At 42.2% G+C, this 16,283-nt stretch overlaps 1 protein-coding gene across 1 annotated transcript; it reads right to left on the reverse strand.

The window, feature by feature from the left end:
* Positions 1-1,740: 1,740 nt before the first annotated feature.
* On the reverse strand, positions 1,741-8,219 carry LOC142034773 (keratin, type I cytoskeletal 19-like). Its single transcript, XM_075036542.1, has 9 exons — positions 7,468-8,219; positions 6,773-6,855; positions 6,065-6,221; positions 5,503-5,664; positions 5,050-5,175; positions 4,618-4,844; positions 3,715-4,043; positions 3,130-3,231; positions 1,741-2,230 (listed from the first exon to the last, which is right to left on the reverse strand). Exons 1-9 carry the CDS (start codon positions 8,152-8,154, stop codon positions 2,205-2,207), a joined length of 1,899 nt encoding a protein of 632 aa, XP_074892643.1. The 5' UTR covers positions 8,155-8,219; the 3' UTR covers positions 1,741-2,204.
* Between the last annotated feature and the right edge of the window lie 8,064 nt (positions 8,220-16,283).

Here is a 16,283-nt window from a genome sequence, read left to right on the forward strand (position 1 = left end):
ATTGGGAATATTCTTTAGTTTGGGCTGTTAGTTTAGTATCGTGAATAGACAGGTCTAAGAAAGAATTGTCACAGCCTGCAAGAGGTGTAAAACTAGCAGAGCAATCAGAGAAAGTAGGTTGAGGGGACAGCTAGCAATATAGAGACAAGTATGATTTGATGCTGCAAGGGTTTTAAAAATGAAGTAGGCCATTTTGCAGTAGGAGAGAGATGGGGGTGTCCTTGCAAATGTAATCAACACTGCCTCTTAGCATGTCAGGTAAGGGATATCAGTGCATGCTTATGTATAAAGTAGTCCTTCATGAAGATTAGCCAGTTCCTCAGGCCTCCATAGAGACACTGGTCAGAAAAGAATTTTCTTCTTAGATTTTTCTTCTATTCAAATACTAATCACATTGGCTGAGAGCCTGGCATAAGGCAATGCAGTGAATCACTGGCACACATTTGCCTAGAACTCGGGCGTTCAGGATTCCCATTCCCACGGTCTCCCACTCAATCTGTGTTTCTCAACCTTCTCCAGTGGGTGATGCCTTCCTCAGAGTAAAAAAAACCAAAACTCGTGACTGTAAACCTGAGAGAGGAAAACTTACTGCAGTGATACTCCTATCTGGTTCCCTTTGTGTTTAAGCAGGGGAGTCAAGAAATGCAAGGAATAAAGAATGTATTAGTGAACAGGTGTCATGCGAGAAGCCCTCTGAATTATTTTCAAGTGAAATTCCACATATAGTTAATTTCACCAATTCAGCCATGGAAGTTCTGCTTATGCAGACCCCACACTTTAATTAGCCGCAACAGAAGTGAAAGGCACTGTAAGGGATACAGCATGGGGGAGCGGGCAGAGGGAGCCCTCTGGCCAATTAGCACCCACCCAGGGCATAAAGGAGGGAAACATGGCTATAATTAAAACAAAGAGAAAAAATTTGATCTCTATCTTTTAGGGCATTTGCACCCTTACCACTGTAAGCAGTCCCTCTACTGTGTGATCTGTAGGCAAACCTTAAACTTGTTTTGGGAATCTTTTTTCTTGAATATCTTTTTTTTTCTCTCAACCTACCACTGGGTTTTGTAAAATCACATCCTAAATATGAATAATTTGCCAGTCTTCTTTGCAAAACGTATTCCTGTCCATACTTAGACATTAGAAATGCCCTGAAGTGGAAATACATAGAAGAGGCCAGGTATTTTACAGCTACCAGATGGCAAGGCATGGTTATGATCAGTAAAAATAGCCTTCTCTAAGATCATATGCATGCAATTTGGTTCATACTCCAGCTTTATGAATTTATTTTACAGTACAGATAACTACTGTCACAAAGTAGGGTTATCCTATTACTGAACTTCTATCCACTTGTTAGCCAATGTGTACCCAAGCAGGTAGCATTCAAAATGTGTTCATTTTGGATAATTAATTGTACATGATTTAAGTTCTGAACTCAGGGGTGTTTTGGCACTGGGAGCTGAAAATTTCCATCTTTAAATTCCTTGATTAAAAAGTTTCTTAATGCATTTTAGTGATTCCTTAGGAATATTTTTTTTAAGAAGCTTTCTAGGGAATAGTCAGTTCCTTAAACCCACCCTCTTTTTCCCTGATAGAAGTTAATAGCAGAAATGAGTCAGGTTTTTGACTGTTTTCCTATTGCAGGGACCACCAGAGCGTTGTACACTCTACACCACCAGAGCGTTGTACTCTGCACTACAGAGTGGGGTAGTGTATTCTTCAAAGTTTTGCCGCATTAGTCTTAAATGGTGAATATGTTGCTGCAAAGTTTTGGGTCTTATGCATAATCTGACATGTTATTGTGTATTCCACAGGTAGGGCTTGATATTTTTAATTGATTCAAACAAAAATGTCTGCCAAAGGAAATTTCTCCCAGACATGGCTTTCTGGTTGCATCAGAGAGAAGCAAAGATTTATTAGCATTTGGGGGGGGCAGGTGGTGTGTGTGTTTTTTTCTTTTCACAGGAATACCAATCACGGTAGTTTAACTCAGGTAACAGTGATTAGGCACAGAAATTAAGATAGAAGAAGCAGGTAGGCCATCCAGAGAGTTCTGATGAGCCCCTGGAGTGAGCAGTATTGAGTAACTTGAACAAGTGTTTGCTCTTGCTCTTTGCAGAGGCGTGATTTGACATGCTTGGTATAGTCTTGCTTGGTCCAAAGGCCCACTGGTAAGGTCCTGCAGTGGAAGATGCTGGTTTTTCCAATCAGTCCTCAGACTTTCTAAAACTCCCTGTTGAAAGATGAAGGGAAGCAAGAATTTCTTTGAAGAAATGTTATCTCATTCAGCATTTTAAATCTTTTTGTTACTTCATAATTTTAGACTGTGCAGTTCTCAGTGGACTAGATTTTTTTCTCAGCATTCTGGAAAGGTTAGAACAGTGTCAGACTTAATATTTGTACAAGCATATGTGTTTGCAGCTTTATCATATTAAATACATGGACCTGCTTCTATTCTCAACTGTATAAGTGTAAATCTCTCTTTAAATTTAGAGTGACTGTAGCAGTATAAAACAAATACAGATGAACTTAGAATCTGTATTCATGTGTGTATGGATCTTTACAACAAATTTTTATAAGTTAAAGATGGATGGCACGTAATATATTTTAATCTTGCCTACGAAGCATTAGTATACATAGGACTGTTGCAAGTCAGATAGGATGTTTGATCAAAGGAGTAAATTTTTACGAAGGAGTGTGCAAAGCCTATTAATTTTTAAAAACTAGATCTCATCTACACCAAATATTACCAAAAAAATCTTACTCATTGTACAAAAACTTTCTGACTTCACTGCCTTTGTTTTCAGCATCAAGAGAGTCTGTGTAGTATTCTCACTTTCTATATTGACGGCTTCAGGCCTTTTGGCCTGTAGCCAATACTTCCATGACCAACTGCCAGTCTGTGACAGAAAACAGCACATTTTTGAGACAGACTACATCTTAACTAAGATTAATATCCCTGTTACTTCCTTGATAAGAAGGAATAAATGGAAGCCTCAAAGCAGGATCATTTTCCATCTTTTTTTAAAAAATCAGAAGTAGAAGAGAACCTTTCTAAAAATTATAACTTCCTGTTAATTTTCAACATTTTCAGGCATTTGTCTGAGATGCTGTCAGGACCTGGAGCCTTACCCAGTCTCATTGTTTTTATGGCTTCAGACACTTCCTCCATTGTTGCTCCTCTCTCCAGTGTTTTATTCCCTTCCAGGCAGAGCTTCATGTTTTCAGGACCTCCTGGAACCACAGCCGTGAAATCAGACATGGAGAAGACCTTTTGGTCACTCCCCATCTTTTGCTACTTCAGGATTTTACAGCTAATACCCCTTATATTTTATATGTCTTGAGTGTTCCAACTATTTTACCCTGCTTTAACCATTTTTCTCCCTTAATACCAGTTACATTTCTAACATTTGGCTTCATTCCAAAACTACTGACTTCTCTAGTTCCCTGCATGCTTTGGATTGGGGATTATTTTTCCTTTCCCCCCTTCATTTCCTCTTTCTATATATCCTCTGATAGAACTCCTAATAACATCCTCTTCATTTGAGTCACTTGTGAAAATACTACCATGTTGATATGTTACTGTATGAGAACAAATGTCAGAGTGGACTTAGAACACGATTGGGAAAAAGTAGCAAAAATATCCCCAGATTTCCAAATGAGGAAGGAAGTTGTCATATCCTTTCCTGCTATGTACTCTTTTATTCCAATTTTTACCTTGGCTTTCACAAGAGTTGCCAGACTGGGACTGGGAAGATGAAGAGTGGGAGAGGCAGGATTTTCCCCCTCCTCCTCCACCACTGGCACCTCCTCCACCTGAAGTTTTACCACAGGCTCCACCTCCTGTTGTTCCTCTGCTCCCTTCTCCTCCACCTCTGGAAGAGGAAGTTCCTCCATAGGATCCTCCAATTCTTCCTCCACTGCTTCCTCCACCTGAGGACCAGCTACTTTCTCCTCCACTACTTCCTCTTCCAGTAGACCAGCTAGTTCCTCCATGACCTCCTCCTCCTCCTGCAGATCCACCACCAGCTCCTCCCTGTGAGGTGCTGTAAGGAGGAAAGGACATGTATGTGTAAGATTTATAGCAACATGACCAATGTCTGGCATCCTATTGGCTGTATCAAGGTCACTTTCTGACTCCCTCTGAGCTCCTTCTATGCCTGAGAAAGTACTATTGTGTGAAACATGTTCTAGAGAACTGTTCTTAAACTATCCGAATTAAGGACAAATGAACTGATCTGCACAGAAGAAGAAAAAGAAAGACAATGGATGCCTTTAGAAGTCTTTCAAAATATGTACCTTGAGTATTTATGAAAAAGTTATTTTCTTGCTTACCTTTCATTTTCTTATATAACTGTACTTCCTGATTGTACTTAGGAGAAGAAATGGCAAATTATAGTTCTGAATACTTTTGTAAACATTTTTGTCCAGTTCATAATAAGTATAGAATAATACAGCTTTGTACACTGCCAGCCAAGTTTTAGATTCCATATGAATTCCTGTGATTGTACTAAATGTGTTGATGATGAATTAGTTGCACTAGTTCCTAATACAAATATTGCTACTTTCATCTTCACCTGTTTGCAAAGGTGGCATGTTAATTAATTTGGATGTACGTACCTAATATCATGCTGCCCTTCCTCAAGCAGTGCCCGGTACTGAGCAATCTCCTGTTCCAGGCGAGTCTTGATGCCCAGGAGCATCTTGTACTCTTCATTCTGACTCTCCATCTCACAGCGGATGCTGGCCAGCTCCTCCTCCAAGGGGCCGATCATACCCTGGATCTGCTGCAGCTGCATGTTATAGCGACGTTCTGTGTCTTCCAAGTTGGATTGCAAAGACTGTACCTGAGAATGAAAGAAAAAATACAGTGTTTATGGGAATGTGGCAGTATTAGATCATTCTTATGCCCCAGATGAGAAAAGTGTTACATGGTGTCAGATACACTGAGCATCTTCATTGTACAGAGTGCTAGCTATAGTTGATCTCCTGTCATTCCAGCAACTCACGTGTTCTTGGCATATCAGAGGATCAGAAGCAATCATTACCTACCATGCTGATTTGTGACTGCAGCTCAATTTCCAGGCTTTGATATTCACGTCTCAGCTCAGAGATCTGTTGGTTGCTTGATTCCACTTCCCGGCCACTTGACTGGACTTGTTGACTCACTTCCTCCATCTGAAAAATTAATATACAGCTTTGGAGTTTTTGAGTTTAACTTACAATGTCATTGTGGTAGTTTATCATGGAAGCATCTGGCAATATGACAAGTTGAAGCAGTGCCAAGTGTAATATGGGGGCTGTTTAAACTTGATTATATGGCTCTGCCAGTGCAGTTCAAGCCCACTTGTGATTTCCTTTATTTTAATCAAAGGTATTCTACCATTTTATCTGAAAAGCAATGGATGTTGTGATTCCAAGTGTCATTCATCTACAGGAAGTTCTTGCCAAAAGTTGGTATTGTTTTTCTTTTGTAATATAAACATTCAAATTCTAACCATTTACCTTGCTTTCATACCACCTTTCAACCTCTTCACGGTTTTTCTGAATAATATTTTCATATTCTTGTCTCATATCATTCAGTTTTTTCAGTAGATCCTCTCCTGGAGCAGCATTCACCTCCACATTCACATCACCACTGGACTGTGTTTGCAGTGATTTCATTTCCTGCAGAAAAAAACCAGGCCCAAGGCAAATAAACAAAAATGGTAAAATAACTTGCAAAAGAGTTTTGAAGTCAGTTAATTTGCTCTGATGTCATAAACCATCCTGGATCCTTTAAGAACATATATATGTATGTGGGTTTTTTTTTCTTGTTGCAATTATTTTACCTTGACTTCCCGGTCATTTCTTGTTGAGAGGGACTGTGCTCAGAAATGCCCTGGAGCAGCCTGGGCCTGGCAGTCAGCCTGTCTCAGGAGGCCCCTAGCCAAGCTGCTGCACATTAGGAGAGCAGGGAAGACTGCTCAGTGCAGAGGATGTTACCTGCAAAACCTCCCCACATTTCCAATACAGTAAGTGTTCTTGTTTTCCTCTGCAGGGTGCATTTCAAGGAACTGACTCTTACCTCCTCATGGTTCTTCTTGAGGTCAATCATCTCCTCCTTTAGAGACTCAAATTGCATTTCCAGGTCAGACCTGCTCAGAGTCAGATTATCCAACAAGGGTCGCAAGCTATTAATGTCAGCCTCCACATTCTGCCGGAGACCATACTCTGTCTCATACCTGTGCCAAGGACAGTGCAGAAAGGTCAGCCCTGGTCTTAGATTCTCGGTCCTTCTCCTACTGACTTAATTTATGAAAAAGTTCATGTATTCCAGTATCTCAGTGTCTGGTTTTACATCTATACTTTGTAGCACATAGCATCTCTCAATGAGCAGAATTATGAAATCAGCAGCCAGTACTTAAAGTTTAATATTAAAATGTATTCTGTGGGTTTTTTCATTGTCTCTTCTTACTGTAGACTTTGTGCAGGTTTCATCTATCTGTTTCATCTGAATTTCAGTGAGAGATAATCATAATTTTTCTTTCCTTAAAAATAAAGCTTTTTTAAGGTTTGAATCCACAGCCATAGGGAGTATTCCCATTGAAGATCATTACAGAAATAATGAAGAATTTTGAAGTCTTACAAATTATTTCAGTTGTGCTGCCATGGAACCAGGAGGAACCCTAGTCTCTGTGGATTGATACTTGTTTATGGAATGAATTTATGAAAGTAAGTTGAGAAAAGTAGGAGAAAGGAAGTCAGTGCCTGGAAAAGAGGAGTATATATTTACTTTATCCTGAAGTCTTCTGCAGTCATCCTTGTGTTATCCAGGTCCAAAAGTACCCTGTTGGTTTCCACAGCTGCAGTCACAAGCTAGAAGAGAAGATGATATGCTGAGGAAAATTTTCCCTGTGAATCTCTCAGGTTTGCACAAGGGACAGAAATACGAATGCGATCTTGTTACAATTCCCAGGTGTCTGAGGTGAACAGCATTTCTTATATACAGAGGCCTGGAAAGGTCATCTACAGTGCAAAACAAAGAGGTACCTGTATGAAGTAGCATCAGAATGGCAAAAACTGTTTTGTGAGTACAAGAGTCCTGTCAAGAGGCTTGATGTCACCTCTGTAGCTCTGTCTCACTTTCCATGCCCGCAGGCCAAGGGCTGTACTCAAATGTCAGACAGTGCACATCCAAGAGAGTAATTGTTACCATTTTTTCCTATGCTCTAAAATCCACTAGAGGCGTTCTGAGAGTGTGCAGTCACTGCCAGCGAATGGTCTGTGGGGTGTGCTATAGGGGGTGTGCATTTTTTTCCACCTCTAGTTGCAGATAATTGGATGCATGCACAGAAGGCAGAATTTCAAGCGCAAGAGACACTTTCAGAGAGGCACTTATTGAGTTTAGAAGTATCCATGCCTCAAACATTTTACTCAATCACAAAAAGTCTGTCAATGCTTAAACTTCTCTGACAAAGAACATCCTACCTGATTTTGAAGGTCTTCAATTTTTCCATAATAGTGGCTGTAGTCCTTTGTACCAGTAGGACCTTGCTTCTGGTACCACTCCCTGATTAATTGTTCAAGCTGAGCATTTTCCATTTCCAAATTTCTGACCGTAGCCAGGTAGGAAGCCAGGCGTTCATTAAGGCTCTGCATGGTCAGCTTTTCATCATTGGAGAGAATTCCCACATTCCCTCCATGAAGGCCACCACTGCCAAAGCTGCCACCACTGCCAAAGCTGCCACCACTGAAACCACTACCTCCACCAAAGCTTCCTCCATAACCACCACCAAACCCACTCCCACGTGATCCAAAGCCTACTCCCATGCTGCCACAGCCCATTCCCCCTCCATAACCACCACCGCTCATTCCCCCTCCATAATAACCACCACTCTTTCCTCCTCTACAACTACCACCACTCATTCCTCCTCCATAACTACTGCGCCTGATCTTTCCATAACTACCACCGCTAGCTCCCCCACCATAGCTGCTCCTGGAACTTCCTCCGCCACAACTGCTGCCAGAAATCCTGCCACCACCACTTGTCGTAGAAGTGATTCTTCTTGAGGAGGCAGAGGAATACTTGCTGCCCCCTCCACCACCACCACTGCTAGCACTGCCACCACTGTTGCCTTGCAGGCAGCTTTTAGAGGTCTTGGAACCACAGCTCATAGTGGTAGCAGCGAATGACTCGGGTTAAAACTCAAAGCTGGTCTTACAGTTGTTCTGGAATCATAGCTCCAACTTCCACCCTCCCTGGTCTGCATTTATACCTGAGACAGTGGGTGTCACCGTCAAAGGGAGTACCTTCTTTCCATGTGCATTTGCAAGCCGTAGTTTTTCTGCCAAGGGTAATTTGCCACAGGGAGATGTTTGACAGTGTCAGGAAGCTTAACCCATACTCAAAGTGTTCATGACCATTTGTTTATTAATACAAAACATGTAATTTCTATTGGGTGGCTCTGAATTAGGTAGATCTTTTCTGTGATCTAGTCCACTGACTTACAGTCATCTGAATTGAACTCATCCCACTCATCTCATCCTGTTTGCACCTCTTTCAGCACAACAATAAACTGTCATAATGGAACAGTAATGAATGTTACTATCTCTCTTTTAATATAGTCATTCCTCATGCTTTTCCCCTTTCAGGTATTTGTCAAGGAATCGCAGCTGATTTTTTTATACTTAAGTGATACTTTAGTAGGTTCTGGTTTATGGTTATCTTATGCTGTATGCTCCTTATTTTTAGTCCTTTATTACTTTATGCCTTCTGAAAACATATTGCAGGATGTATTTTGTAGGTACACTGAACCACTGACATCTTTGTAATTTCTTATGAAAACTTAGGGAACATTGGCAAATATCACTCATGTCAGCAATTTATTCCAAACATACATCTGCAATTATATTTTATAAATAACAATTTAATTCTGAAAAATTCCATGACAACAACTGGAAAATAGCTTTGTGTAAGACTGTAAGGAAAGGAAGTGTGACAGGTTGTAGCAGGGAATAACTCTTCATGTGCTCGGACCAAATGCAGTTATAGGATGGTCGAGAGACCTGGGGAAGTATCCTGGCTCTGGGCTAGTGTCTCTTGACATGTCTGTGAATATAAGAGGTAATGTTCTTACTCCTGAAGGGATTTCAAAATTTCAGTCAGGATGCTTTCCTTCCGCAGTATAAATACAAACATACTTACTTAGAGGAGAAAGGTTAAGTTCCTGTTTTTGGGATTAAGTCAGAAAGCTGTACATAAAAATATCATTTTCCCTTCGGTTTTGTTTTCCATTCATGGACACAGCATGACCAAAAGTAGGAAATATTTGCTATCTTGCATCTTCTTCTTTTAAGATTGTATCTTTTTCAAATACATAGCAGTGGATAGTTCAGCTGTGCATCCATCTTCTGAGCTCTTACAGCAACCTGAGCCTCAAACATCTGAAAATTCTTTCCTGACTGCCTCTCATCTCTGTCCTCCTTCCCAGGCACGTGATCTTTCGCAAAATGCAGTCTGTTAGCTGTCCTTTGTAGGCTGAACTAGTTGTGTGATATCCAACTTCCTGTATTGATTTGGTATATTATTCTTTTCTCACTCAGCCTTTGTGATGTTGGTTGTTGCTAATTTAGAGGTTTGTTTGTTATGGCTTATAGCAAGTGTTTGTGGAAACATCTTTTTGTAAATGCCCCTCCCATACACCCTCATCCACACAGTAGGACACACCTAAAGAAAGTTTCATCTTCTGCTAGACTTCATTTCTGAAATGTCCGAGGAAGCAAGGCCTTCTCTGGCTTGTAGAAAATTAAATGGTTCTCTATAAAACTTAGTGGAGTCTAAGTCATAATTTTAGCTTGTTCCAGTGAGAAATCCTTTTCTCTTGAAGTGCACAAAATTCTCTTCTATACTAACAGCAACTTTGGCTCGTGAAACTATTGGGTTACATTCTGTTTAACTGTTGGCTTCCAGTTGCTGACACCCACATTATACGGATGTGGATATGTTTCTATGTTGTTCTGTATAATTCTGCAGAAGGGTAAGGTTTGGGTGTTTTTTTTTCTGGAAAGATGTTTATAACATCTTTTGTATGAGTCATTCCTTTCAGGTGGACTAAGCTTCATATCTTCTGTTCACAAAAAGAACATTTGGATAGTTTGAATATCAGTGAGGATGCTTGTGTGCAACATACTTCACAGCTTCATGTCTAATGCATGAAAGGAAGATTTAATGCCATTTTTTTCCCTAGAATTTGTGCAGGCAACATACCTCAAGAGTGAAGATTAGCTCCTTAAAACTGAAGAAGCCTGGTGGATTCAGTGTATCTGGAAATGACTGGCCAAGATCAGAAATAAATGTTATGGAACAAATGCTACCTGAAAGGAATGTTTTAGTTCAAAGTTGCTGTAAGATGGAAGCTGTTTTACGAGATGGTAGTTTTCTCTGCAGTTATGGCTCATAGGATTGTCCAGGCATTTGCAAGCATACTGAGCTAACTAGATGATCTTAGATAATGCTTCCAGCAAAATCTAGAGATAATACTGCAGAAGAGAACCTGGAGGGCTGGGAAAACCTTGGTATAAGGGAGATTTCAATAAACCTGGAGGAGCTGCAAGGAACCCCAGTAATACCTGTGAAATGGGACAGTGAAACATTATGAAATCTTGGGCTGGTGCTGTTTATTGCAGCATCAAGCTGCTGCTCCACAAACACAACTAGGCATGTCCTCCCTAAGTTGGTGTGCCCTTTGCTATCACACCCTGCAGTGCAGCGAGTACAGCACAAAGAGCTGTGAAGGCTTCCTCTGGCATTGCTCAGACTCAAAACTGCCTGGCATCACTCCATGATGCGGTGCTCATAACCAGCTGAGCATCTGAATTCACTGTCCTCTATTTGCCCACCTCAGTGTGCTTACCAATGATGGAAACAGGCACTGACATATTTTCTGTCCACACTGAGGACAGTTCTCAATCATGGGCAGATGAGGAAAGCTGAGTAAACTTCAGTTAGTGCAGCAAGCAGGGGCTGAGAGGCAGCTATGGCTGTGCTTAAGGAGTGTCTGAACAGTGTGACAAGGCAGAAGTCTTCATTTATCACCAGTGAGTGTCTCTTATAGACCCTGTGTTGTGCATCCTCGGCCCTGGCTGCCCTCAGGTATTCAAGTAGAGTCTCAGGTGTGTTGGGTATGAGTATTAAAGAGGCGTTTTGGATTCTTTTCTGCTTGAGAGACCTCTGAAAGGCTGCTCCAGAGAAGCTGCGATCACCTGTGCCTCTCACACTGGTATAAAAAAAAGTGTGAATTGAACAGCAAGGTGAGATATAAAACATGGGACTTGTTTTGAAACAGATTTTTTTTTGCAGTGAGCATAACTAATGGAGACAGCATACAGTCACTGGTATTCAGGAAAACCTGCCCTTGCACATTGACTGACATGCTTCAGGTCACAGCCAAGATAGGAGGGGTTGGAGGAGGAGGAAGATGCCTTGGGGGTGGATGGCACCATAGTTGTTTGCAATGAAGCCTCTTCCCTTTTCCTGTGATTAAACTGTTACGAGCTCCTGCCCAGAAGAGGATGGTGGACTATTTAAGCCTGAAAGGCTCACCCAGTGTGGGCATGAATTCACACAGTGCACTTAAATGGCAGAATTATCATGTGCAACACAGATGTGCGTTGGCTGAACACAGAGGCTGGGAGAGAATGAAGTCTTTTTTCCGTTGGGGTGTGTGTGGCAGCAGTAAAGGGTGAGGCTGAAATGGCCTCCGTGGTGGGCTGGGGTGATGGCACAGTGATGGGTGTGTGGGCTAAGCACACATCAGCTCCCTTGGCTGCAACTTTTCTGAGCTCTGCATTTACAACTTCCTTTGGACTGATGTGTTTGGGAGAAACTGCTGAGGCTGCTGAGCACATTTGTGGGGGTACGACCGGCCTGTTACCCACCCTTTTCAGTGCTTCAATGTGTTGAATCCTCTTCCATCCTTCCTACTTTTGGTCAGGTCTTGTCAGGAAAATTCAATTTGCTTATGTTGCCACACAGAGAAAAACTGTGGAAGATCTATCTGGGGAATATGACTCATTCTCATAATTATACATTATAAACTACCTTCCATTATATAATCATCAAGCAATTTTCTTAACACCAGATAATCCCATAGAACAATATTTCTCCATAGTAAAGAAAAAACCCAGTCCCTGAAGTATGGCTGTGCTGGAGGGAGAACACTCTTCTTGTTCTGAGGATGTACACTGCTCTTCCTTCCATTGAGGTCCAACTGCCTAACACTTAGCATGAAACTGCTCTCCTCTCCACTAAAATTTAAATGACAATTTATTTTTTCTTATCCCGATAAAAAGCTAGATGTTTGAAAACAGAATAATCTGAGAAAATATGATTCAGATTAGTTGAAATGTATTAGGGCTCAGTCAAGTTTATTATTTTAATAGTGGATTAACTGAGAGTTCTAAACAAAAAGTAATTCCCACCTAATGATTCCCAATTATTTACTCTGTAATGAGGGCACAATATGCTTTGGAATTTTTTTCCCCCGCTAACTCAGCTGTTGGTGCCTGGCAGCAGTTCCATCCAGAAATATTTGGCGTTGAAAATGTTGTCAGTTCCAACTATTTCCAATGAAAAGTTTTCTCTAAATGCATTTTTGTAATTAGAAATAGTTCTGTCAAAAAAATCTGCCCTACTCTTCTCCTAGCAGTGGGACAGGACACTCAACCAGTGGACTTTGGTTTGTTCCCACAGCAGTTTGTACAACTGTCATGAACCCTGGTGCCCAGCAGGAGCATCTTCAAAGATATTTAGCTTTACTTAGTGGAACAGTACACAGTACATATTGTTCATTCTGCTTCTTTCTTCCTATATATATTTATGGCCACATCTAATAAAATAAAGCAGTGTGTTTTTAGAGCTCAGTGAAATTCTATGAAAACCATCTGCATGTGGTCATTCCCTGCATGCCAAAATATACTTAGGCTTTTTTTAAGTGAAGGTTTTTAAAATATCTGCTTTGAAGCGAGAAGGTAAGTCCCCACCTCTCCTGCACTCTTCTGCAAGACAGGGTCTAAGTCTTGGCATCCGCCCACACCCCGAGATGTGTGGTCACAGGGAATAGCCCTGGAACATATCCTCGTTGTGTCTGATGGTCCTAACATAGCACATTCACCCACCTGTCAGTTAAATCTGGACTGCAGCACTGGGAGGTGATCTGCTGCCCTCCATGTAAGGGTAGTCAGTAGTATCCAATCCAGCAAACATCTCTCCTTTAGGAAAAAAAAAAATAATTCTTGCATACATTATACTTGATCTGTTACTCATTGTTATTGCAGAGACTAATACTGATGAAACATTAAAGGGCACCTTCAAAAGATCCACCACCCAATGGAATGATGGTGATTATGATAGGAACAGTAATTAGGTGAGTCAGAGCTGTAAGAGACTTTTAGAGGACAAACCCTTTGGTTGGGAACTCCTCCATTTTGGGTCTAAACAGCCCCTTGCACACCTGACTCTTTGGGGTCTCAGTTAATGCTACCTCATTGGTAAAACCTTTGCCAGCAAAGGGTCTAAACTGCATCTCTGCCATCATAACACAATTACAACCCCTGTGGAGAGCCTGGGCTTCACGGTGCTCCTGCCTAATGACATGATGCAAAACATTCCAGTGCCATTCGCGAAACATAAACAGGTATTAGCAAATTGGTGCAGCGAGTTTCAGCCTGGCATCCATTCTGTGCACTTACACACAGGAGAACGCAGCTGGGGTCTTCAAAGAGGCAGGGAGGAAACCTGCGTCGTCTCCTGCAATAGTCACACATACAAAATCAGGTCATGTCAACCTCACTACGAATGTGACCATTGAATACAGGTGAGCGAGCTGGAGCAAGATGTCAGGGCTGATAGCTTGTTCTGTGTTTTCAGCTAGCAGGATCTCCCCAGCACATACCGCAGACACTACTTCATCTGTTTAGCTGAGTATTTCTGTTAGAAGAAAATTAGCCAAGCAATCAGAGCTGGGTTGGCCTCATGCCTCTCCCTGGGGACCCTTCGGCAGTCTCAGTGAGAGCTGAGTGCCCTCTAGAGAGCGGGCTGCAGACTGTGGCGCAGGGCCTATGATGTCCATCTCTCCCCGCATCTCTAAATATCCCATGTAGTGAAACACAAAATGTGTCTGTTTCATTTGGCACCGTGGGCACAGGGACTGGCAGCGGCAGGAGGGAATGCTTCCCCATGCCACTGCAGTGCAGTAATTGCATCTTCCTGTGTGTTAGAGGACTGTCCAGTGCAGGTGGCCCTGGACAGTACTGAAATTACTGTATAGTATGCATCATGACATTTTTATATAACATTATTTTAACTATGTATTATTGTATTTTTGTTGTATAGTCGAACAGCAGCTTCCATTTAGCCACAGATAGTATTAGCCAAACTTATCTGCATCTCCTGGCATCTTAGTAAAATGTAAGTCCCACTTTAAGCAGAGTATCAGATCTCAGTCTCACATATTGTGATAATGCACTATTTACCCTCCTTGGGTAGGCTGGAGCAAGAATAAGAGAGGACTGTACCAGACCAGGCGCTTGGGAGCAGGAGACTGGCAGGTCGGCATTTTGTTTGGATCTGCCAGTTAAGAACAGCTGACACCTTATGGAGAGATCTGGAAACTACAAAGATGTCTGGTCTGCTGGTGTTTACCAGGCACTTCTCCATTTCTCTGTTCTTCAGCACAAGCAGTATCTGCATGTAATGACAGTTTATTATTCCACCTTCTCTTAAGTTTTTATCTGACATCAAATACAGTGCTCATGAAAAACTTTTGCCTGAGTTTTTGTACAAACTGGATAGACTACCAGTTTTGCCCTGTGTTCTCAGGCAAACATTTCTCTTTCCTCTGGGGAAAACAACAACAACAACAACAACAACAACAAAACCCAACCCAGTATAAATATTTTCACAAGTGCTTCAGGTCGTGATTTCCTTATGTGGTGGCAAGAGGGAAATGCCAGTGCCAATGGCAGTAGAAAGTGAAAACTCAGATGCCAAATTCACAGGATTTTAGTTTTGATAAGAAATCGTCTCACTTCAGGGAGGATTTGGTTCATGCTGTTTCGGTGAAATCCTGAGCTAGGAGGAGCGAGCAGTGGGTGGCACGTCCGCAGAACTGTATTTTGTACAAGGGTTTGTACAGTGGTGGCAGCTGCCGGGGAGAAATCACAGTCTGGGAAGAGCAACATGGCAAACCTGGCACGATACCAGAGAAGGTGCGTGTGCTGCTGGCATTAACCTCTTCCTCCTCTGGTGCACATCAGCCAGAAACCTGGTGTCAGCCGTTTCTGCTTGCATTTCTTTTCCAGGCGGTGGTTAAAGCCAGGAGAGGCCGCCCTGGGAGCGCTGCAGCAGCAGCTCCGGGCGAGGGCCGGGAGCCAGCGGTGCCTCTCTAAGCGCTGCCTTCCCCGCATCCCCACTGCTCCTCACAGCCCTGTCCGCCAGGGATCAGCCTTGTTGCTTCTCTGCTTCAAAGCCAAAATGCCATCCTCCCTTTGCCCCCCGTCCCCGTCTCCCTACTTATTGCAGTGCATAAACTGACCGTGAGCAGAGGCAGAAATGCTATTCCTCCAGGTGGGTGGTATATTCAGGAGTGGGATTTGGGGAAATGCACTTGCTTTTATGCTTCAAATATTTTTTAATTTCTCATCAAAGGACTCTGAAATATTTTACATGTGTTTATGTGTGAGAAATGTTTGTGCCACGTTATATAGGCTATAAAAAGGGCTTCCAGGCCATCTGCTTTTTCCATCCTGTGGGTGTCTCTGCACAGCTACGGATGTCCAACCACCCCTTGGCTGTCAAGAGAAGAGGAGATTCATGATAAAATTTGGATGCTGTCCTCTCAGCACCTGCTCTGAGATCTGCTCACAGTCACCCAAGAGAAGAGGCACTTGTATTGCACAGTCCCTCTCCCCAGGCAGATGTCTGACACAGAAGAGGTGGGATTTGCTCTGCAGAGAGACAGACTCACTCAGATGTGCTTACGTTACAGAAGTCTAGAAGACAGGTGAGGTCAGAAGACACCTCCCTCCCCCCCAGATGACCGCAATGCACATCTGTTAAGACATGTATGACTGACATCATACTCCCCAGCAGCCAACACATCTCACAGTTTAATTCCTGACACATCTGGAGAGCAGCTGGAGGTGTACACCTGGGATGGCTGCTAAGTCAATAATTGTGCATGGATATACACCATCCTGAGCTTGCTTTTTCATGGAAATTTCTGTCACTGATCTCTCTGTTCTTT

This window comes from Buteo buteo, chromosome 9 (genome assembly GCF_964188355.1).
Source record: "Buteo buteo chromosome 9, bButBut1.hap1.1, whole genome shotgun sequence".
In the NCBI taxonomy this organism is placed as follows: Eukaryota; Metazoa; Chordata; class Aves; order Accipitriformes; family Accipitridae; genus Buteo; species Buteo buteo.